The sequence below is a fragment of the Hipposideros armiger genome, unplaced genomic scaffold, assembly GCF_001890085.2.
Source record: "Hipposideros armiger isolate ML-2016 unplaced genomic scaffold, ASM189008v1 scaffold_499, whole genome shotgun sequence".
NCBI classification, from domain to species: domain Eukaryota; kingdom Metazoa; phylum Chordata; class Mammalia; order Chiroptera; family Hipposideridae; genus Hipposideros; species Hipposideros armiger.
Genome location: NW_017731849.1, coordinates 736,632 through 759,184, shown reverse-complemented (window position 1 = coordinate 759,184; position 22,553 = coordinate 736,632). Strand labels below are relative to the sequence as shown.

The window sequence follows — 22,553 nt, the reverse complement described above, 5'->3', positions numbered from 1 at the left end:
AGTGGGGAAGGCAAAGTTACTTGAATCGCTTTTGTATACCAAGTGCTATTTGATCTGGCTGTGTGATGAGAAATGAAGTGGTCAGCATTCGACGTAATGCGTTCAGAGAGAAGAACCACTCTGCCCTTTTCTCCCCTGGCACATTTAAAGGAGAATGTTGCAGAATGACACCTGAGAGGGACCTTTAGGGACATTGTTCAACCTTGTCATTTAATGAGGGAGGAGATCAAGTTCAGAGAGAGGTTTGGCTGCATCCTTGACCCAGGCTCGTTGTTTATTCAGGACAGGTGGGACTGACTCCATGTCTCCTGACGGATGGACCCCTCACTTTTATATTAGGCCGCTAAAAAGTAGAAAGTGGGGGGAAGCAACTTGTCTTATTAGGGCTGTCGGAAAAGTCATGATGCGTTTTTGCAATGAAAAACATAGAAACAATACGTCATGACTTTTCCAACAACCCAATAAGTTTGCCTTTTTGCACTGAACCTTGCTTTTAGATCCCTGTCATGTTTTGCACATGCACATTTCCCCTCCTTATATTTTTAGGATCCAATTTCTATCGGGAAGATAGGGAAGTCTTTTAGACACCCCAAAGCTTAATATGTTGGTGATCGTTTGAGGCTGGGCCCTGTATCTTCAACATAATAGTCAGTGTGTGTTGATACAGGCGGGAATATTTATTTTTCCTCTTTTGAAGACAAAAAATAGTTTACGGAAGTTGTCCCAGCAGCTGTTTTATCTGAAGATGGCAGTTTTCAGACTGTGGCAGTAACTTCCCTTTCTTTAAATCCTAAGTGAGATTTCAGCCTGAAGTTTTGATAATTCCGTTCAAGTGCCTTCTTTCCCTTTAAAGAGAAATGTGTTAGGCTAACTTTCTAAAGAACTAGTTTGGCCTTTTGTATTGAGTCTTAAAAGTGTTTATACCCTTTGGCCCAGCAATTCTATTTTTGTGACTTTATTATAAAGGTATAAACCAGAACTACTTAAAGAAAAATAAAGATTTAAGCACAAGGAACTTAAACTTTTAACTTAGCATTATGTATAATAAATTCAAGTTGGAAATAACCAAAGGGACAGCTTTAAGGAAATGACTAAGTAAATTATGGCCTATCTGTAATATGAAATATTTTGTTGACACTGAAGACTTTTTTTTTTTTTTGACTGATGACATAGGAAAATGTTTATACTGTGTTAAAGAAAAAACAACCCAGACTACACACTGCATATAATTCCAGTTCTCTTAAAACTTTGGAATAAAGACTGAAAGAAAATATGCCAAAATGACAATGATATTTGTTCAGGTTGGGTGGGATTTATGTGTGGGATTTTTTTTTCCTTCTTAGTTTCCTTTCCCCAAGTTTTCTAAAATAAGTACGTGCTACTTTTATAGTCAGAAATTTAGAGAAAGCGAAAAAACAGCAGCAACTCCTTTTGCTTCTCTTTGCTAATTTGTGTGCGTGATCAAACCAAGAAAAAATCAGACTGAGGTGAACATCCTGCTGGGGATAGAGCCTGCCCAGACTTGCATCAGACCACCCCTTGCTGGCAACCCAGCTAGGGATGGAGGGCTTCAATTCTCCCCTCCTTTTGCATAAAAAATCTTTTTACTTAGACGTAATTTCAAACTTATGGAAAAATTCCAAGAATACTACAAATACTTGTATACCTGTGCCCAGACTGACCTGTTGTTAATATTTTGCCCGTTTTCTTTTTTCCCTTTTTGCTTTATTATGCGCTATCTATATAAAAATAGATTTTATAGATTATAAAATATGTATAATATAGAATAGTTTATATAATATATAGTATATATTGTGTATATACAGAGGGTGCCAAAAAATGTATACACATTTTAAGAAAGGAAAAAACTGTATTAAAATTGTAATACTCAATATATACTAATAACAAAAGATGAATACAAGTCACGTTTGACTTCTGCAATTACAAGAGGTGCTCTAAGTGGTTACCATCAGCATAATTTTAATACAGTTTTTTTCCTTTCTTAAAATATGTATACATGTTTTTGGGCACCCTCTATTACATCCATATGTACAAAATATGTACATCCATAAAATAATTTTTCTGAACCATATACTGGCCCTGTATGCCTAGATGTTTCAGTGTGTATTTCCTAACAGTAAGGATAGTCTCTTTTTAAGAACATAGTACAGTTTTAGACCCCAATAAATTGAACATGGATAGAATATTTTAATTTACCGTCTGTATTCCAACGCTCTCAACTGACCCAGTAAGGGCCTTCATGGATAGTATACTTTTTTCCTCTGATACAGGTCTAGGATCAGATATTGCATTAAATTGCCCTTTAAGTGGCTAGTCAGAACACTTGTTCTGCTATATTTAATTAGTAGAAAATTAGTGGAGAACATCCTGCTAGATTAAGTAAATATTTGAAACTCTCCTCTCATTATTCACTTTATTAAAGAAGTGAGTCCATTCTTTTAGCAGTTCCATTTACGGGTTGGAGTATGGCCAGCTATATTTCTAACCGTCCTTTTGCAGTGTAGTTCTCAGGATTCTTGAGAACAGTGGCCTTAGACAGTCTTATGATCATGGTAACATTTTAAACTACTATGGTTGTGTTCTTAAAATAATGTCTAATTTTGTAAAAACAATGGAAGTGCCAAATCAAGCAAAGCCCGACCATACTTTCTGTGAAAGCGGGACTTCAGCAATATGCTTTTCTAACTAAATGGCAATACAGTAGTTTCCCCTTATTTGTTTCAGTTACTGTGGTCAGAAAATATTAAATAGAACATTCTAGAAGTAAACAGTTCAGAAGTTCTAAGTTGCACACCGTTCTGAGTAGCATGATTAAATCTCATGCTGTTTTGCCCCATCTGGCCTGGGACAGGATGTACTGTCCCTACGCTGTAGACGCTACCTGCTCTTTAGTCACTTGGTAGTTGCCTTGGCCATCGGGTTGACTGTCACAGTATCGCAGTGTTTATGTTCGTGTCTCACTTATTTTACTGAATAATGGCCCCAAAGCACAAGAGCAGTGATGCTGGCAATTTGGGGGTGCCAAGTCTTCTCTTGGTGCTTCCTTTAAGTGAAAAAGTGGAAGTTCTCGGCTTAATAAGGAAAGGAAAAAAATCTTATGCTGAGGTTGCTGAGACCTGTACAGTAAGAACAAAGCTTTTATCCATGAAATTGTGAAGAAGGAAAAAGAAATTTGTGCTAATTTGCTGACAGAGAGAGACCACATTCACATAACTTTTATTACAGTATATTGTCGTCATTGTTCTAGTTTGTCACTATTGTTGGTAATCTCTTATTGTGCCTAATTTAGAAATTAAGCTTTATCATACGGATGTATGTATAGGAAAAGCACAGTGATTATATATAGGGTTCATTACTATCTGCAGTTTCTGGGAGGTCTTGGAATGCATTCCCTGAGGAGAAGGGGGAACTACTTACTGTGTAGTCTCATTCAGGGTTAACTAGCTTTTCCAATCATTTAACCTTTCCCCCCAGGGTTTTGCTTCGGGATGTTTATATTTAAGGTGTTTTCCTAAAGAACATCTATTCTTTCCAAATTGCTACTCTCAAAGTTTCAACCAAGTAAACATTACAGGGAGAGGTTTCTGGTTAATAAAAGCCAGGTGCTCAGACCTCTAGAAACAATATATTGTTGATCTGATTGCTGTGAGTTCTGGGCAGCAGATAATCTTGTACAATAAGGTCTATATCTGATCCTTGTCCGTTTGACACTGGATTGTTCATGAGGAAGAGGGTTGGGGATAAAATAGCCTAGCGTTGGTTCTCTATAAGAGGTCATGTGAGACTTCACTTACGCCTGCCCAATTTAAGCAGACCATGCCATGCTCATGAATGCCATGTAGACCCTCAGCACTCAGAAGCCAGACCATCGGTTCCCATCTTTCTCACCAACAAGAACCTTTTTATTTGGCTCCCCTCACCCCTCTCTGCCTACCATGAACTTAGGATTTTTAAAGTTGAACTCCACAAAGCTGCAATTCTACTTCCATGGAATCCTAGTGTTGGAAACAAGATGCGACCTTATGTGGCTAGCAGGATGGAAGACTGAGGGTGTGATGGTATTTTGTATACTTTCTCCCTTTCTGGTCAATTTTATATTTGGTAGATTGGGATTGAAGTGTGGTTTCTTGCAATGTGTTGATTTCAGCAACAGGCATTGGAAGTCCCTTCAGAATTTTTATGCACACAAATCTTTTTAAGAGTTTATTACTGGATCCAAATGTCATAAAGCTGTAAGTGTATTGTTACTGCTCAGTTTGTTATGTTTTTGTCATTTAAATAAAACGATTTCTTTTTGTAGTATAATACCAACATTAAAGGGTAAGTAGGGAGCCAACATGTTCAATTTAATTGAAAATTAAAATTAATGCTGGTTCGCACGAATTGGCAGGTTACATGGAAAACAATATATTTTGTCTGACCTGTTTTGTCACATAAAGCACAAAAGTAAAGACAGTGGAACTTAGTCCATACATAACTGGCCATACGTTGCAATGAGGAAGTCTCAAATCATCTCAAAACAGTCAGTTCTGTCACTTCCTTATAACTATAGAAGATACAGAGCTGTAGTCCAGCCCCAGTTTGAGAATGGGGATGGCTGATAATAGAACCAACTGCTGTTCCTAATGTGGGTCATTCCTATTGATCTTTCCTTCCTTTCTCCCTCTCCCTTCCAGACTTCTTTTTCTTCCCCTCCTCTCTCCTTTATTCGCTCTTCTGTCTACTTGCCAAAACTGTGAAGTTGGGTCCCCAGCATCCTGTTGCCCTAGGGGTCTGAGGAGAAGTTGGAAAAGCAGATAAGGAGTGGAAATTGCCCTGAAAGTACTTGTGGAGGAGGTTCTGCAAGGTGATAAAGGGAGCAAGATATGGGCAGTTAAGTCTTTGATCATATTTCCTTTTTCTTTCAGACTTAAGGCAATCAAGAAAAAAAGGTTGAGACACAAAGGAATTGGATTTGTCTTGTTTAAACTGGCTTAGTTCCTAATTAGCACATTCTTAGTCCTGTACCTTAGGCAGATGCTAAGCATTTGACAGGGATGGTAATTCCTTCTGGTTACTTAAAGTACATGATATATAGCGACAATGTCTCCTTTAAATTGAAGGGACTGTGAAAGCAGCTGGTGCACTGTTTTTTAAGCAGAGTGCTTTGTACCTGCAGCAGCAAAATGCAAAGGTCTCACTCACTCTATAGAACTAGATTCTAAGATTCTATTTCTTCATTCCTTTGGCTCTTACTGTCTTTCACCATTTCACAGTTTATATATATGTGGTTTCTCTCCCTACATTGCTTGTACGTTCTTAGAGAGCAGACACTGGGTTTTATTGTGTGTCCCCTATGCCTGGCAAAGAGCACAGAGCTCAAGGAGGGGTGGTCAAGAGCTGAGCTGGCTTACATGATGGTCACATGAGGTATTACATTTAAAACTAAAATGAACTAAAGTTAAAAATCCAGTTCCTCCGTTGCAGCAGCTACGGCTTACGTGCTCAATAGCCACGTGTTGTTCATAGGTACCATGTTGGACAGGACAGACATAGAACATTTCCATCATACGATGTTCATTGGATAGCACTGTTCTAGAACACCATGACTTACCCACTTACCCTTTTCAAGGTCAGATTGTTTTCAAACCACTGAACTGTTGGATTTTTTTTCCTTTTAATTTACAATGACATGTGTTATTAGGGATTTAAACATAGAGATTTTAAGATGGGTTCTTTAAACTGAATTGCTGTATACTAAAGAAGAATTATTTTTTGAGGCTAAACGGAGTTTCCATGACAGCAGTACTTTGAAATATGCCAAAACTGGCTGCAAAACGATTGCTGATATCCCTCCATCTGATTTGGTTCTTTCAAGTAGAACACTTTGGCCCGGAATACTGGAAAGTAGGGTGATGGGAAGAGGGAAACCTGTTAATTCTCAGGCCAACCTTTGTAAATGCTTAGGTGCTTGTGTTTAACCAGAACGGAAATGGATTTGCCTTGTGGGTGGCCTTACTCAGAGAAGCATTTGGGAGTCATGTGATTGGGTCAAAGATGGGAGGGAGGGAGGCAGGCAGTGGAGGCAAGAATTTTGGGGAGGAAAGCAGCATCACAGACTAGAAATTACATCCGTAAAACTGGACCCTAAAATTCTAGACTTGCCATTCCCTCGTTAATTCAGTTAAGGCCCTTTACTTCTCTGGGCCTCTGTTTATAAGGTTAGAAAAAAGTGTTATAACACGTAGTTAAGAGCAAAGACGCTAAGGCCTGGTTCCATTTACTAGCTGTGTGATTGAGGGCAAGTTAATTAACCAGCCTGTGCCTCATTTGCCTTATGTATAAAATGGGAATAATAATAGCACATAGTCTGTTGTGAAAACTAAATAAATGTGCCCAGTGCTTAGTACATTGCTAGCCCCATGACCAGTGGCCCATAGCTGCTAGCAGTGATGAGGGTGACGATGAGGATGGTAGAGATGACGCATGGTCATCCTCATGTCCTCCACTGTCACCATCACCTCCATGCTCTCTGTTAATCTCTGGGTTTATTTTCTGATTCAGTCACAGAAATATTGACTATGAACAAGGCAGAAATATTATTCTTTAAAATACACGCAACTATACATAGTGTCAAAACTGCCACCTTAAAAGAGCTTATTAGAAACGTGGTTCTGCCTCGATATCTGGTGTGATTAATTATTAGCTTAATTCATCTCCTGTTGTAGACAGTGCCCTCTCAAATGGGCAGAAAGCCTCAGAAAATCAAACAAGACTCTTGATTGGCTTTATATATGGATGTGGATTTATCCTTTCCCAAATAATATTTTCTCTAAACTATCTGTATGAGGGGTTAGTCAACTAGGAAATAGTGTAGGCTTTGAGAGTTATACAGTCTATATTACAGCTATTCAACTTTCCTTTTGTAGTAGGAAAACCGCCATAAACTACATGCTAAGATGGGCATGGTTGTGTTCCAATAAAACTTTATTTGCAGAAACAGGTGGCTTGTCCTGTGGGTCATATTAAGTTTGTCAGTCCTTGAGCTATACCATATATTTGTCATCTTTTAGTAGCTTCTCTCTTGCCTCCTGGTGGCTTGCACAGCTTAGATAAGCAGTCTGGTTCTTCTTAGAAACTCTCTTGAATTCTAGCAAGTCGTGCTAACCTTACTTTTAGTGTAGTAACTGTTTCCCAGTCTGCTGAAAGGATAAGTAACAAAGCAGGACCAACAGATATGTGTGGGAGATAGGAAGAGGTAACAGTTATTCTTGTATTTTCCCTTAAAAATGATCTCACAATTCCTCCGTCTGCTTTTACCAGGAGAGCTCAATTTTACCTGTGGGTCCACCTCATATGTGTACCTGCCATGAACTTGCCTCTTAAACTGGAGCCACAGAGAAGGAGAGGGTAGCTTGGGTACCAGTCTCTCCTCTTATCTTTCATCTGTTTGTTCAAGGAAGTGATCAACTTCCAGTGGAGAGAGGGGCCAGGGGTAGTACACAGATGCATCTAGCTTTATACTCCAGCGCCACCCTGCTTTCCTTATAGAGAAACTGAGATGATTGAGTCACATCTAATGTCTTCTTAGTTCAGTACCCATCTACAGAGTGCTGCTTGAGGAGACCTGGGAGAAAGGGAGGGATGCAGGATCTGCTCCACAGGATAAGGATTCTGAAATTCTGTCCTTTGAAGAAGTGTGAGACGGTTGGGTGGAGGCATGGGCTCATTCCTTAAAGGTCAGATTGCAGTACAAAGGGGAGGCTGAGGCAGCAGAGATTACACTGGGCGAGGAATATTGAAGCCCAGAGCTGGTTCTGCCACTAAGAGGCTGGAGGATCCTGAGCATAGCCCTTTCTCTCCCTGAGTCTCGACTTGGTTTGTAAAGTGAGGAGACTTGAACCCATCATAGGAGGGCTACCAGATTTTGATCCATGTGACCATTTTGCCATAGCAATTTGAGTATACCTGCTGTCACACGGACGTCTGTCAGGGAAGCACTGCCCTGATTGGCCCTGCAGTGTGCCGTAGAGTGGAGTACAGTGTGCTGCTAGTCAGAGGTAAGAGGTCAAGGTTCATTCCAAACTGATACCAAAGAAGCACTGTGTGTGCTCACTGCAACACGCAAGAGCTTTCCGTCATGCTTATGATAGAGTAAGGTCAGGGCAGCAAAACAATTTCCACTTCAATCAGGACACACGGTTGGGGAGGACCAAGAGAAGGTGTAATAATTCTGCATGCTTTTAGGGAGAACGTGAGACATTTTTATAGTGTGGTGGTGGTTGAGCCGTTATTACAAAACTAGTGCTCTGAGTGTTGCAATTCCTTCAAGTGTGTCAGCTTGTTTGCAAAGGAGTTGAGAAACCCTATCCAAGACTCCCCTCCATTTCTGAATTTTTATGCTGAGGGACACCTTGGTCCCCTCCTGTGGGCCAGTCAGCTCCAACCACAAGCAGAACGCCTGGGAGCAGCTTGGCTTCGGTCACAAGGTGGGGCATACGTAGTAAATGCTTTATGTGCTTTGGAAGAGTTGTTCAGCTCTTGTTCTGGCTGACGAGAGGCCAGCAGCTCACATCCGCCTGTAAAGACAGCTTCTGGAATACACGTATGCTGGGAGTAATCGCTTTCTAGTCTAGCTAAGTATTAATAAACAGGGTTAGGCTCTCGCTACACTGAAACCCTCTTTAACTCTCATATATTCTCTTGGCTCATCAGTGTGATCATCAGTACTGCTCTCCCAAGTAAAGGATTTCTTAAATTACGTGTTTACCACAGAGCCATGCTTTTGTACTTCGTTGGGACTCTGCGCTTAAAATTTTAGAAGGTGATCTAAAAGATAATCCTTGAGAATGTTGGGAAAATTGTCACTCACATAAAGGGTAACAGTTTGGGGTAATAGAAATAATTTACTTCACTTCCGGAAAAGCAATGTCCACGTCTGGTCTCGCCTGCAGGGGACAGGCTGCATGCCCTGCCAGGCACCACAGCGGTCCAGGCAAAGCTCTTGTCCGCAGGATTTGTCTTTAGCTGTGACAACCATGAATTTCTTCAAGAAGAAATGGTCCGACAGACATTAGGTTAGAGAAGAATTATTCTCGTCTTAGTGCCATATTTCTCCCTCTGTTCTACGTTTTTGCTGTTTTATCTCCTGTTTGAGAGAGTTGTTGTCCAGATGTTGAATTATTTTCCTGAAGAGAAACCCAATGGTCAGTCTGCCTGATGCTGAATTAGTTGTATTTTGGCTGAAGCAGGGGAATAGAATACATGAGGTAGACGTGTCCCGTGTACAGTATGCTATCCTGCTCTGAAATGATGTGGGAAGTTTGTAACCAGGTTCACCTTTAAGGGATTCCAAGGCAAAGGAAAGATTAGATTTCAAAAATGACTTGTTATTAAACTGCTTAACTTGTGTTATTTTCATGTAATTATTGGTTTGTTGGAAAAGTCATGATGTATTTTTTCTATTTTTCATTGCAAACATGTGTCATGACTTTTCCGACAACCCATTATATGTATCTGAACACTAAGTTCAAGGCACTGCCCTAGGACCAGGGCATCCTAGACCTTAGTAACATAGCGAGTGTTTGTTTTAGCTTTATTTTGGGGAAACTTACAGTTGGAGAGCAACGAAGATCATGGGAAATTGTGTCTGTGCACGTGCTTCCATGCGTGTGTGTGTGTGTGTGTGTGAGTGTGTGTGTGTGTGTGTGAGTGTGTGAGAGTGAGAGAGAGAGAGAGAGAGAGTGTGTGTGTGTGTCAGAGTTAGAAGAGGCTCATTTAGTCCAATTCTCTCACTTTGCAGAAACTGAGGTCCAGGGAAGAATGGTGACCTTGGGTACAAGGTCATGTTGCCAGTAAGGTTAAAGAGGAGACCAGAGTTTGGGTCTCCTGACTCCTGGGACAGTGTCCTTTATAGTTCACACGCTGCCACTCTGGTCAAAGGGCTGCAGGGTTCTAATCAGTACCGAGGATATCTTGATTTGAAAACAATTACTCGAGTTTCTCGAATGAGAAAATGGAGAGGCCATTTACCTGTGAGGATATTGGAGGCTGAGGCTGCAGGAGCAAAGAACTTAGCCTTTTATCAGGGACTCAGGAGGTAGATGAAGGAGAGGGAATTGAACGCATGTTCAGAGGAGCCACATCCCCTGACTTGTTTCTCCCCCGAGTGTCTTCATGATAACGGCAATGCTTCCTAGATGATAATTCAGTCAAAGGGGGTGTGGTACATGTCTACCTTGGCTGAGCATCTTGGTTAGATGATTTCAGACTATGGGAGGTGAAGGAGCTGGTGGCTGGGAGATGAATTAGGAGATCTTGATTGCAGGTGAAAGTAAAGAAATGCTTAAAGCTCTTCAAGGTACACAAAACCTTTCCTATACAAAAGCATTCTCCATTTCTCATTTCCTTACACCCTCATAGCCTGTCCCTCCGAGGTTCAAGCACTTTTCTGCTGCTCTTGGTATTCTCTGACTTCATCTCAACTTTACTTGAAAATGTCCTTGTCCAGGATAAGTCTATAAAAATATTTCTCTGTGTAATGCTTTATTATTGGACACACTGGTTTGGGAAGAAGGAGAGAAATAATACTTCATGTTTATTGAATGTTTACTATGTGCCAGGGACTATTTTATGGGGTTTACATGTACTTTTTCATTTAATTCTCAGAACAACTGTATAAGGTCAGCATCATGGCCATTTTATTATACACATTAGGAACAGAGGCACGGAAAGATTAAATGACTTGACTGAGGTCACATCTCAAGTCAGTGGTGAACCAAGCAGTTGGCTTTGGATCCTGAGCTGGGTAACTACTGTGCTAAACTGCTTGTCATTCTTGTCCCTGTCTTTTCATGAAGGGGGCGTGGAGGTGAGGATAGACAGGACCTAGAGCGTCATAAATATATCACTGTAACATTGTTTTTCTTTAATTCTATTTGTCTCTTTCTATGACCCCATAATAGTGAATGGGGGTTGGTGGGGAGATGTATTCAAATGATTTGTATTCAAAGAAGCAACCAAGACTCAGAAAGACAGGGTTAATAACACTTAGTCCTGGGAGGCAGCACATTGCAGTGAAAGATGACAGCTGAGGGGTCAGATTGGCCCAGGATTTGAATATCAGCCCTCACTGCATATCTGTGCGAAACCACTGAACCTCACTATAGTTTCCTCATCTGCAATGTGGACATAAGTCCTATATCCTGGGGTGGTTCATGAAGATTGAATGAGATCATAATGTACCATTGATAAAGCTGCTAGCTCAGTTTCCCTTTCTTTCTTTTCCCCCACGAGAAGGCCAGGGAATTAAGCTGGACTGAAGCGTTGATGGAGAGCTGAGCTGAGGTCAGGGGAGAGGGACAGCTATATCTGATTTTCAACCAAGTAGAAATCCATGAAGGATGAAATTTCACGAGTCATATGGACCAGGAGAAATGGCAGCCAAGAGAACCTCTGCACTAGGCACTTTGGCCATAATGTGTCTTGAAGTCCGATAGACCAGTATAGAAAGAACTGGACAAGAAAACGATGGTGGCACGTATAGTCTGATTCTCAGCATTCTAGAGGGTGAATGAAAGGGACTTTGCTCACATGGCTTGCTGCCTGTTCCTGTGGTGTGAGGAGCACCTGCTGAGGTGATAATGCAGCCTGGGGACATGGGAGAGGGGAAGCACCTGTGCACAGGGAAAATGGAAACCTCAGTAGGCGAGGTGTGGAGTGGAACAGCATTGGCTGTGACAGGGAAGCTGTGCAAAGGGAAAGACCTCGCAGGGCTTGGTTTTTGCTCACTTGTACGGTGAAGGCCTTGGAATCAAGTATGTCTAATGCCTCCTTCCATTCTAAAACCCTGCCCTTCAGTGATGCAAAAACTGAAATGTGCAGTTGAAAACAGCCCACAGCAAGACCCTTTCCGTAGCTCAAGCTTGAAACCCAAAAACATAATAAAAGTGCAGGCCAGGTGGCTTGGTGGCTGAACCTCTTATTTGCATAGCTTTGATGTCCCAATCTGTATGTAAAGACCTGACTTTTCTTAGGGGAAAGAATGCCACCAAAGAACCAGGACATAATTGGCTTATCAGTGCACTTATTTAAGAAATTCAGACACTGTCCTTGAGTCAAGCTATAATTTAGAACCAGAGTTCCTGGTAATATTTTTTTTATTCCTTTCACCCTGTTCCCTATCCACAACTCACTGCTTCAGCAAAGCAAATTATGAATGACATCATCCCACCTTATCTTGCACACAAGCAGAAATGCATCCCTTCTCATCTCTGCTGTCTTTAGGTTCTATTCAGTAACAAGCTTATTCTTGGTTCAGTCCTTTGTGAATCCCAGCAACAGGCTTAGGAAAAAGGCTTCCTTTCTTCTTGAATTGTGGTTTCTCCTGTAGGTTGGTCAGGTGTGGAAGAGCTGAGCTGGTCTTCATTGGGGATTGTAAAGGAAATGCATCTCTCAGATTCGCATCTCTGCAGACTTTGTCTCTTCTCCAGGGTAAGCAGTAAGATGCAGTCCAGTTATTGGAGTGTGTAGTGTGATTGCTTTTTTTGTGTAAGTAGTTCCTCGAGGTTGCAGTGGTTGTTTAGATAACAGATGCTGAGTAACTGGAAACTGTGCCCTGGATGTATCTGAACAATATCTTCAATCAGGCTTCAGGAATGACTTAGGGAAACATTTCAGCTGAATTATTAAAACCACAGTATACATTGTTCAGGAATGAAGAACTATGAAGTTAAACTGTGACTACTAATATATTTTTTTAGCCTTATAAGAAAGGTTTCTGCTACCATTAAGCTTTCATTGTTTACTTTTCTTTAACAAAGACTTATGTTTACCAAGTGCTATATCCTGTTGAAGCATTTTATAAAGATTAACTTAATTTTCTTAACCTATGAGGTAGGCCACTATCATTGCCATGTTAGAGAGGGGGAAACTGAGGTACAGAGAATAACTTTCCCAAGGTCACACAGCTAGAACGTAGCAGTGCCAGGTTGTAAACTCGGGCACCAATCTGACTCTACACACTGCCCCTTGATTCTTAGAATCTGGGTTTATAAAAATCTGGATTTTTATTTTTCCAGGTTAGAAATTTCCAGGTTTCTGTGGTTGATTTTTCTTTTTTTTTTCTTTTCCCATGCTCAATCAAGAAACATTGATCTCTCTTATTAGCAAAACCCGGCTTGTTCTGAAATAAAACGACTCCAAAATTGTCATCAATAGAATGAGTTTTCCTCTGTAGAAGTCGCTCCGATTTCCCACCTTTTCCATGGATTGCTGGAAATGGAAACATTCTAAAGCCAGACATCCAATGGCTGAAGGCTCTGAGGGCTGTTTTACAAAACAAAGGGCTGTTTCAAATAAGTCAGGGGTGATGGAGTCCTGCTAATCTGAACTCACGTCTGTTGAACTTGGTGGGCTTCTCAGCACCAGGCAGAGGCAGCCGCAGCTGCTGCAACCAAAGCAGGCTTCCTTCCTTTTGCCAGAAGCCTCCTTGACTAAAAATTCCAGACAGTCATCCTGTCTGTCAGCCCAAATTTCCTATAGGAAGTAGACTTGAAGTGTAAACATACCAGAGAAGCTGTGCTGAAGGGAGCAGGTTATTCCCTTTAAGGGGCTGCTGTGTCCCAGCACTCTGCCCCAGGGCTGCCCCAGCCTTAGTCCTTTCTCAGTGGAAGGAATAGGTGGGCTGTTTCCATCCCCATCTCCCTCCCCTCTGCCTTTTCTACCTTTGCTTCCAGTAATGCCTCTTCCAGCAGACAGCACCTTTCTGTTTAACCTCTTAGGATGTTTGAGGATTATAAAGCACACAGAACTGTTGTAGGGGAAAGGCCTCTGATTGCTACAGTCTAAAAAGCATTATCTCGTGCAGAATGGCTGAAGACACAGTGGCCGGAGACAAATGACCACCGTGGCCTTGGCCCTGGGGCTTCAGGGGTTGCTGTCCTCCCCACGCCCACCCACTAATGATTTCTTCCTCTAGGCTTTAGAAGGAAAGTATCTATTTTTTTTAAAATGCATATTTTATTCTATAATTTATCTAACAGCCTTTAATCTATTTGGGATACTGAAAAACAAATTAGCATTTTCCCCACGTAGGGCTAAAATGCAAATAGAAAAAAAAAATCCTTAAAAATTGGTTGTCCTGGAATCAACCTGGTCAGGTATTATATAAGCAGATTTTGTAAAGGATGAGGAATTTCTGGAATTCTGTTGATCATTCTTCAATGTCATTAACATTGTAGTGTTATGTTATATAGAATTCCACATATTAGGTATGTTGATGATAGCTCGAATCTTAAAAACTAGGTGAGTTCACGTTTATAAATTAGAAAAATATTTCATCAAATCTAAGGCACCTTTGATTGTGAGACCTACCATTCATTATTTTATACACCACGAAACCCACCGCAACCAAGCTATGAAAAGGCATTGATTAATATATGCATTCAGATATCTAAGGATCAGTGAAGTATGGCAAGATTTTAGCCACAATCTTGCCTCTTTTCCATCGAGTCTGGCAACACGATTCTAACTGGTGTTGTACAGCTCTCAGGTGGAATGAAATAAAAGAATATTAGTTTTTCTCTCAGCATCAGTGATATCGGTTTCTTCCATCTGGAAATTTGTCTGCTGTTTTGTTTTGATAGTTTGTCATTGGTAAACATTCTGTCCATCAACTTCATGAGGCCTTCACACAGAGTTTTTTAGTAGCTCCTGAGATTCGTCAGAGCTTGCTTAGAATGATTGTCCATTGTACCTTCTGCTTCAGAAATCACTTGTTGGGTTTAAAATAAAATCTAAACATTTCCTTCAACTTTTGTACCTCAACTAGGAAAGCAGTAGTTTTTAACTCAGGGCAGACCAAGTTCTTAGTGCTGATAAAGCAGCTTCCTGGGTGATGCATTGGGAGTGATCCCTGTTGATAATGCCATTTTTTAACCAGCCTGTGATATGCTAGTTACTGCAAAACATGTACATGTAAGACTGTTACTTTTAGGAGCACTACTCTGTTATCAGGCCAGACAGACTATTGCCCTGATGGCTCACCTCTGCAGTGGGAGAATCCAGGAGAACTTAGCTCCTTGTGAGCTCTGGTCCCTGACGTGGGTGTGGTGGACCACCCTCAATGGGAAAAGGGCACCAGCAAAAGGAGAGTTTGTTGCACAAGTACTGGGTTCCTGTGCCAGGAAGCTCGGGTTTCACCCACTGGTGACAACATGGTGGGCCTCCCTTGTCGTTATTATAGAGAGGGGAGGTATTGCAGGGCCGCGTGGCAAGGGTGTGATGGCATGTGGCTGCTCACGTACTCAGTGGCTTATTACAGATGCTAATGAGATGGTAAATGGTGAGGGCATTCAAGCCAGAGGGGCAGGGTGACAAAAAAAGGCTCCCATTCATTCATTCATTGATACTCCTTGTACTCCTATCATGTGCCAGACTCTGGGAGATGCTGGGAATAAGAGTAATCGAAGAAGATGGGGACTTGGTGGCCAAAGTTGGTTGGAAAAGGCACATCTGAGGACATGACCATTGTACAGGCAAGAACATCCATTGTAGGAATGCTAAAGCCAAGATTTTATTCAAATTTCTGAACTTGACCTATACACTGTTCCGTATATATACTGTATGTGTTGTGTCCATCTTTGCCCTTGCATCTGTAATTTGTAAGCTTGAGGTCAGAGCTCATGCCAATGAAGAGCATGTCTGCCAGGTGTGGCGGGGATCAGGGTAGTGGTAAAGGGGAGGTGGTCTTGAGCCCAGGTTTCCTGTTTTCCAGGTGTGTGTCTCAGGAGACTGCTATATGCGTGTGGAGAAACCAGCACAGGGATAACCGTGGAATCATCTATCTTGGGAGGAGGCTGTGCATTAATTACCTCCATGGGAATTTTCTTATTGTTTGTCCCTCCACCTCTCTTTCTAAAAGGATAATGAGAGCTGACGTTTAACGAGTATGGGAGATGCAATGGGAATGCTTGAATCTTTTAAATGATGGGAATTTAGTACCGTGAAGAAGCTTGTAAACATATCCATCTCTTCCATGCATCCTTTCTATATGAAGCCCAGTTGTACAACATGGAACCCAGGTTACAGATGGCCTTTGTTTCCTCTAGCTTTGTCATCACCGACCTTCATCTCTCGTCCAGGGAAGGCTTTAATATGGGTTCTTAGCGATGGCACTCATTTCAGATATTTATCTCCAAAAGGAAAGAGCTTTAATACCTTCTCTGATTATAAAAGTTAATTCAGGTTTTGTTTTTTGTTTTTTTTAAAGATTTTTATTGGGGGAAGGGAAACAGACAAGTTGCTGTCCTTTTGTTCTTCAGTCTAGTTGTGGAGGACGTTGCTTCACTGGCCCAAGTTGGCACCATCATTGCGCTCTTCCCAGGCGAGGCAGATCAGTCACCGGTTTCTGGACGGCTGCTCACTGCAGCTGCTGGCCGCTCACGCTGGCTGCTGGCTACACACGGTAGCCCATGGCAACCCACTGCAGCAGGAGCTGCAGCCTACACCGTCGCCGGGGACTCACGGCAGCCCAGCTCCAGGTTGAGTTGTTGTTCAGCATCTTAGCTGTGGAGGGCAGTGTCACTGGCCCTCATATGTGGGATCCGAACTGGGACCCTCTGGGGTCCCAAGCCAGCTCTTAACCAACGCGCCACTCAGCCGGCCCTAATTCAGGTTTTTATAAAAAGAAGAGGAACACTTTTTTGCATCCTGGAGCTCACATTGAGCTTGAAAAAGGAGCCTTAAATTAGAGTTGTCACCCAGATACTCTCTAATTCTGGGTTTCAGAATGCAGTGGAAAATGCCCTTTCTTCCATAATAACCCAGTTGGTCACCTCATGCCTCTCTTGAGCTTCCTCATGGCAGGTCTGGGCAGTGTCTACAGTGTGAACTGTCATGATGCCCTGCGTGAGGCAGGAGCACCAGCAGCGTTTTTCCGTACACATTTGCCTTTCTGTGGATGGTGCCCCTCCTGTGTAATGGGACCCCTCCTGACACATACTAGTGAGGTTCTGAAAAGCACAGGAAGCCAGGACTCTGGGGCTTGGCTTCATTGTTCAGCACCTATCATGCTGGTGCTAAAACATTTGTCTCTGCAGAACCCCTCCCACCTTTTAGGTACACTGCCCCAGTGATACTTGTCAATACGAAATGTGGGGGACAGAGTCGGAGAACCAGTGTGCATTGAGGTGCTGTGCTTGATGGTTTCTCACTTGATCCCATAAATTTCTTTTACCACCCTATGAGATAAGAGGTGGTATTTTCATTTTACTGATGTGGACACTGATATCTTAGAGGTTGTCATTCGACCAAGGTCATGGAGTTGGAAACCATATCTTGTGATTACAAAGTTCATGTTCATGATCTTTTCACTACTTGCACCTTAAAATTTCACAAGCCATTTACCTGGGGCCAGGGCCACCTTTGCATACATCACTCCTGGCAGGTACAGACTCTGGTTTGTAGGGCTTGACTCCTTTGATTACTTGTTTAGAAACTTCAGCCATTCTGGGAGTCCCAGGACCTGACATCATAGAGAAAGCAAAGTTAAGCTCCATTGCTTCTATCAGCACATCAGTGGGTTGAAGGTTGTTGCTTTTTAACCTAAGAAAAAGGCGAGTTGGCATAACATTCAGCTAAACGATTCAGATCAATTCAACACGTAGTGACTCTCCAGCTTAGACGAAAACTCTTAGAACTCTGATGAAACAGATGGCCAAGCAGAGACTTGTTCTCTATTTCATTTACTATCATTCCACATTGAGGTTAATAATTAGAATGGAAACTTTCATTGTTGTGTGTATGTGTGTGTGTGTGTGTGTGTGTGTGTGTGTGTGTGTGTGTCTTTTAACAGTGCTTTTCTAAATACTTATGCCATTGGATAGTCTAGGTCTCTTTAGATTGCTATCGTTTCAGAGATTGGTGAACTACAGCATATGCCATATCCAGCCCACCATTTGTTTTTGTAAATAAAGTTTTAATTAGAACACAACCACTCTCATTTGTATTGTTTAGGGCTGCTTTCATGTTACAACAGAGTTGAGTTTTGACAGAGATCATATGGTTCTCAAAGCCTAAAATATTTACTGTTGCACTTTACAGAAAAAGTTTGCTGACTTCTTTTTTTTTTTTTTTTAGGGGTACTATAGTTTTAAAGAAAAGAAATAAACTTGCTAGACTCAGAGAAAACTTTCCTAGCATCTGCTTGGTCAGTAATAACAGCCCAGGAAGAACCATACACACCATGGCCAACCTTGCATGCATTCATATGTAGACTGGATGGCCTCGTCCAACGAACATAATTCCAGTGAATAATAATGCTCCTCTACTCCACTCCATTCCCTGTTAACTACAATACAGGTACCACTAACTAGCTGGGTGACCTTGAACTGGACAGCAACCTTTCTGTTATACATGAGACTCCTCATCAATCAAATCAAACACTTAAAAAATTATATATATCCCACAAATAGTATGTGCTTATATAAAATATATATAAATACGTGTTATTTAGATGCGTTTTTATGTATATATAGTTTAAAAAGGAATGATAAAATGAACACCAAATAAAGTAACAAAATAAAAAAGAAGACCCATTTTTCTCATCATCTAGTTTAGAAAACAGAACGTCATGAATAGCTTTGAAGTTCTTGCTGTGCCCCTACTCAGGAATATTCCTTTCCCTCCCCGTAGAGGTAACTATCTCAATTTGGTTTAATCATCCTATTGCTTTTCTCTATGGGTGTATTTAATTCTGCTTAAAACTTTTTCTAAAGAAAGAACACTTTCAAAGACCATCAAATTTTGTGTTTCATTGGCATTACTACATTTTCTTAGTGATAAACTCTTTTTGTCTTAAAAGTTCATAAAGGCTAATCAGTCCAGCAAACAATAACACAGTGGCTGTTCAATAAATAACTATTCTGCACTTTTTCCTTTTCTCCTTGGTTGTCAAGTGGGGGACAAGGTGCATCAAACTCACAGACTAGTTCAAACCGGCCTCACTTTTCCCTTCTGGCGTTTTGTGATTGTGTGCTAGGCTCAAAGGCTGGTGTCTCCAGAGGGAGCCATTGTCTCCACCATCTTTAGATTTATCAACTCTGCAGTGGGAGAGGGGGATAGAGGTATAGAACATTACTGGGCCCAGGCTGGCTTGTGTGAGTTGACTCCATGTTTTCATAGTAAATGAATAAGGTCAAACTGAATTCGTAGGCCTTAAATTTAGCTTCTAGTCAATTTTAGTTGAAGGAAAAATCTCATTGTATCTATTCTTTTTTCCTTTATTTTGTGGCTGAAAAAAAAAGTATAAATGCTGGGTTTTAGAAGTAGGAGCTGTTGTTAAGCTTAAACCTTTTCAACTCTGCAATTACTCTATAAAGGCTGTATATTTGCATCAGAAATGCATGTAGTCTTAAGTTATAGTACCTAGTGTATGGAGCATTTGTAATGATGGGGGTACTTCCAAAAATAAATCAACTCTATAGAAAATGTTAATCAGCTCCTCCCCAGGGACCATAGTGAGTATCTCCATTGTACAAATGAGGAAACGGACATGACAGTTAGTGGTTTGCCCAAAGCCACACTGTCATTGGCATTATGAAGATTTAAGCAATGGACCAACACACAAGAAAACACAGTCATGTTTTCATGTAAGACACTGTGGACTTTAGTCAAATTGACCTAAATTAAGACACAGGGACTAACAAGCCTTTTGGTGTTTGGCACAATCTGCTACGTTAACCACAAAGAGCTGCCTCAACTCCTCAGAGTTACCTGTGGGGTTTTAAATAGGACATGGGTTTTTGAGGAGTCTGTTTGCTTGAAATCAAAAGCTCTGTATTTGGCTAAACATTGCTATAAAAACTGACAAGTAACTGGTTTAAGTATATTTTTACTGCCAAAGAAAATACTGTGAGCAGTACGATAATGTCTCAATTTGTGGCATTCTACTTTTACAGTGGACAAGAAAGCAGCCTCCACTAGGAACTTCTTTTTCGAAAACCATTTTCAGGAGGCTGATTCAGGGTGTGTAATGCAGGCTTCTAAATCATCTGCCTGAATAGGATTGCATGGCAGAGGAAGGATTTATATTGAAGAACCAAAGAGTCCTCCATTTTCAAAGAAACTTCTAGAATCAGTATTGCTCTTTTCTTAGGCAAAAATTGATAGCTCAATTTATAAATATTTCCCTGTGCAACTGATTGGAGCAAAAATGGTTTTTGCTTTTCTTGGTTAACCTCTAATTAATTGAATAATTCAATTAATGGTAACAGAAAGCTCCTCTTTATTCTCTTCTTTTCCTTTCTTCACTAAGCTTCACTTGGTAACATGGCCCCATTTTGTTTATTGAGTAATAAATGTTTTTAAGACATTGTCAACTATAATAACTCTGGTATCAGGGCATGTGAGTGTTACCTCATTGGAAGACATGATATTGACTCAGGGAACTCACCTACCTGTTGTGGTAAACTACCATTGCCCTTACCGTGAGGTTTCATACACAACCCATGTATGTAAATTTGGGCAAGGCAAATGTGTAATTGCAGAGAGAAGATGCAGTAAAGAGAAAGACACCAGAGCGTTCTACTCGGTAAAAGTTTCACCTCACAGAGGGTCAGTGCTGAGTGCCTTTCCTGAGTTTGCAGAGTCTGAGATTTGATTTCGGCATTTCACCCTGTATTCATTAGATTTGGGGGCTGCAGACCCACACTGACTGAGTTTCCAAGTGACTGATAAGCCAGAATGACAATGTATAACATTATCCAGGAAACTGGGCTCAATGCCCAACCCACCTACCTTTGTGATAGGCAAATTGCATAACTTTTCTAAGTTTTTTTTGTTTTGTTACCTGTGCAATTGGAATGTTAATGCTTTATAAAGATGTTCAACGAGCGAATGCCTTAACATAATGCCCGGAAGATAATAGCTATTGTTATTGTAGTGTCATTTTTGCTGTTGTCTTCATTATAACTGTGCTAGTCAATTTAGGAGCCTGAATAATAGATCAGAAAATTGCTTCTTGAGCATAAATTAGCACACAAGGAGTCAGAAGTTCTCAAAGGAACGCCTCCGTCAGGCTGGAACAGCTGGGTTTGTGTCAGTTGACATAATGGACAGGACACCCTTGCCAGGATCTGAACACCGTTGACCCACCCAGACAGCGCTGGATAAACTCCACTGCAGTTTTAACCTGTGGCTTCTCTTTTTCTAGATTTCTTGAAGTCACCACTTTTTTACACCTGGGAGCCTCTAATTTATTTGGTTCCAGTTGTTTTTATCAGAATGATTCCTTTGGGTTTGGCTTCCAAAACATCTTTTAAGGTTGATTTATTATACTTTCAGGATTGTTGCTGTTTCTAGCACCACATTCAGGAAATGAAATTTGCAGGAGGGTATCTAACGAGTCCGCAGGATGGGCTGCCTGTGCTGAGCGCTTATAAAAGGCAGTGCATTCCCCCAACGTATAACAATAAGCATGCTTTCTTTTTTTTTTTTTTAGCTCATTAAAACAGAGTCACCTTAAACAAAGACCTTCCCTCACATGCTTGGGTTTTATTTGTTTTTGTTTTTGTCTCTGGAATAGGTATTGACATCCTGAAGCTTGTAGCAGCACAAGTGGGAAGCCAGTGGAAGGATATCTATCAGTTTCTGTGCAATGCCAGTGAGAGGGAGGTCGCCGCCTTCTCCAATGGGTACACAGCGGACCACGAGCGGGCCTACGCAGCTCTGCAGCACTGGACCATCCGGGGGCCCGAGGCCAGCCTCGCACAGCTAATTAGCGCTCTGCGCCAGCACCGGCGCAACGATGTAGTGGAGAAGATTCGTGGACTGATGGAAGATACGGCCCAGGTAATGTAGTCCAGGTCGTCAGTCTTTCCCTCTAACCTTTTGTTTCCTGTGCTTCAGATTTTGCCAGGTATGTGTAATAAGGAAAAATAACTGATATTTGGTGTTTAGGTACACACACACACACACACACACACACACACACACACACACACAGCCTTCAGGTTGGTAGTTCTCAGNACACACACACACACACACACACACACACACACACACACACAGCCTTCAGGTTGGTAGTTCTCAGCGGCTGTCCATAGAATCACCTAGACAACTTTAAAATAATTCTGATACTTGGACCCCACTGTAGAACAGTCAAATCAGGACTAAGAATCAGTGTGTGTGTGTGTGTTTTCCTATACCCTCTCCCCTCCAGAGGATGTTTTCTGTGATGTGACTCAGGAAGGCTCCATTTTACTCCCTGAGCATGCTGGTGGTGCTGGCAGCAGTTAGTAACAGGATTCATTCTCCTCCTTGGGCTTGTTCAATCCGTACAACAGATTAGAACTGAGGGGACTCAGGCGTGTGATTTATTGATAGTTTCTGGTCAGTGAGCCCTGGCTTTGGAGCCAGACAGTATGGAATTTGAATTCTGGCTCTGACACTTACTAGCTGGGTGAGCAAGGGTACCTTACTTCAACTTTTTCTGTTTGTTATCTCATTTATAAGTAAACTTTATTTTACAGAGTTAATTAAGACTAGAAATAAAG

The 22,553-nt window shown here is 41.4% G+C and overlaps 1 protein-coding gene across 1 annotated transcript in view; it reads left to right on the top strand.

Annotated features, from left to right (window-relative positions):
* TNFRSF21 (TNF receptor superfamily member 21) overlaps positions 1–22,553 on the top strand; it is a 67,815-nt gene that overhangs the window by 22,568 nt on the left and 22,694 nt on the right. Inside the window, exon 4 of the mRNA XM_019667538.1 lies at positions 21,584–21,849. Coding sequence (XP_019523083.1) covers positions 21,584–21,849 — 266 coding nt within the window. The remainder of the gene's footprint in view (positions 1–21,583; positions 21,850–22,553) is intronic.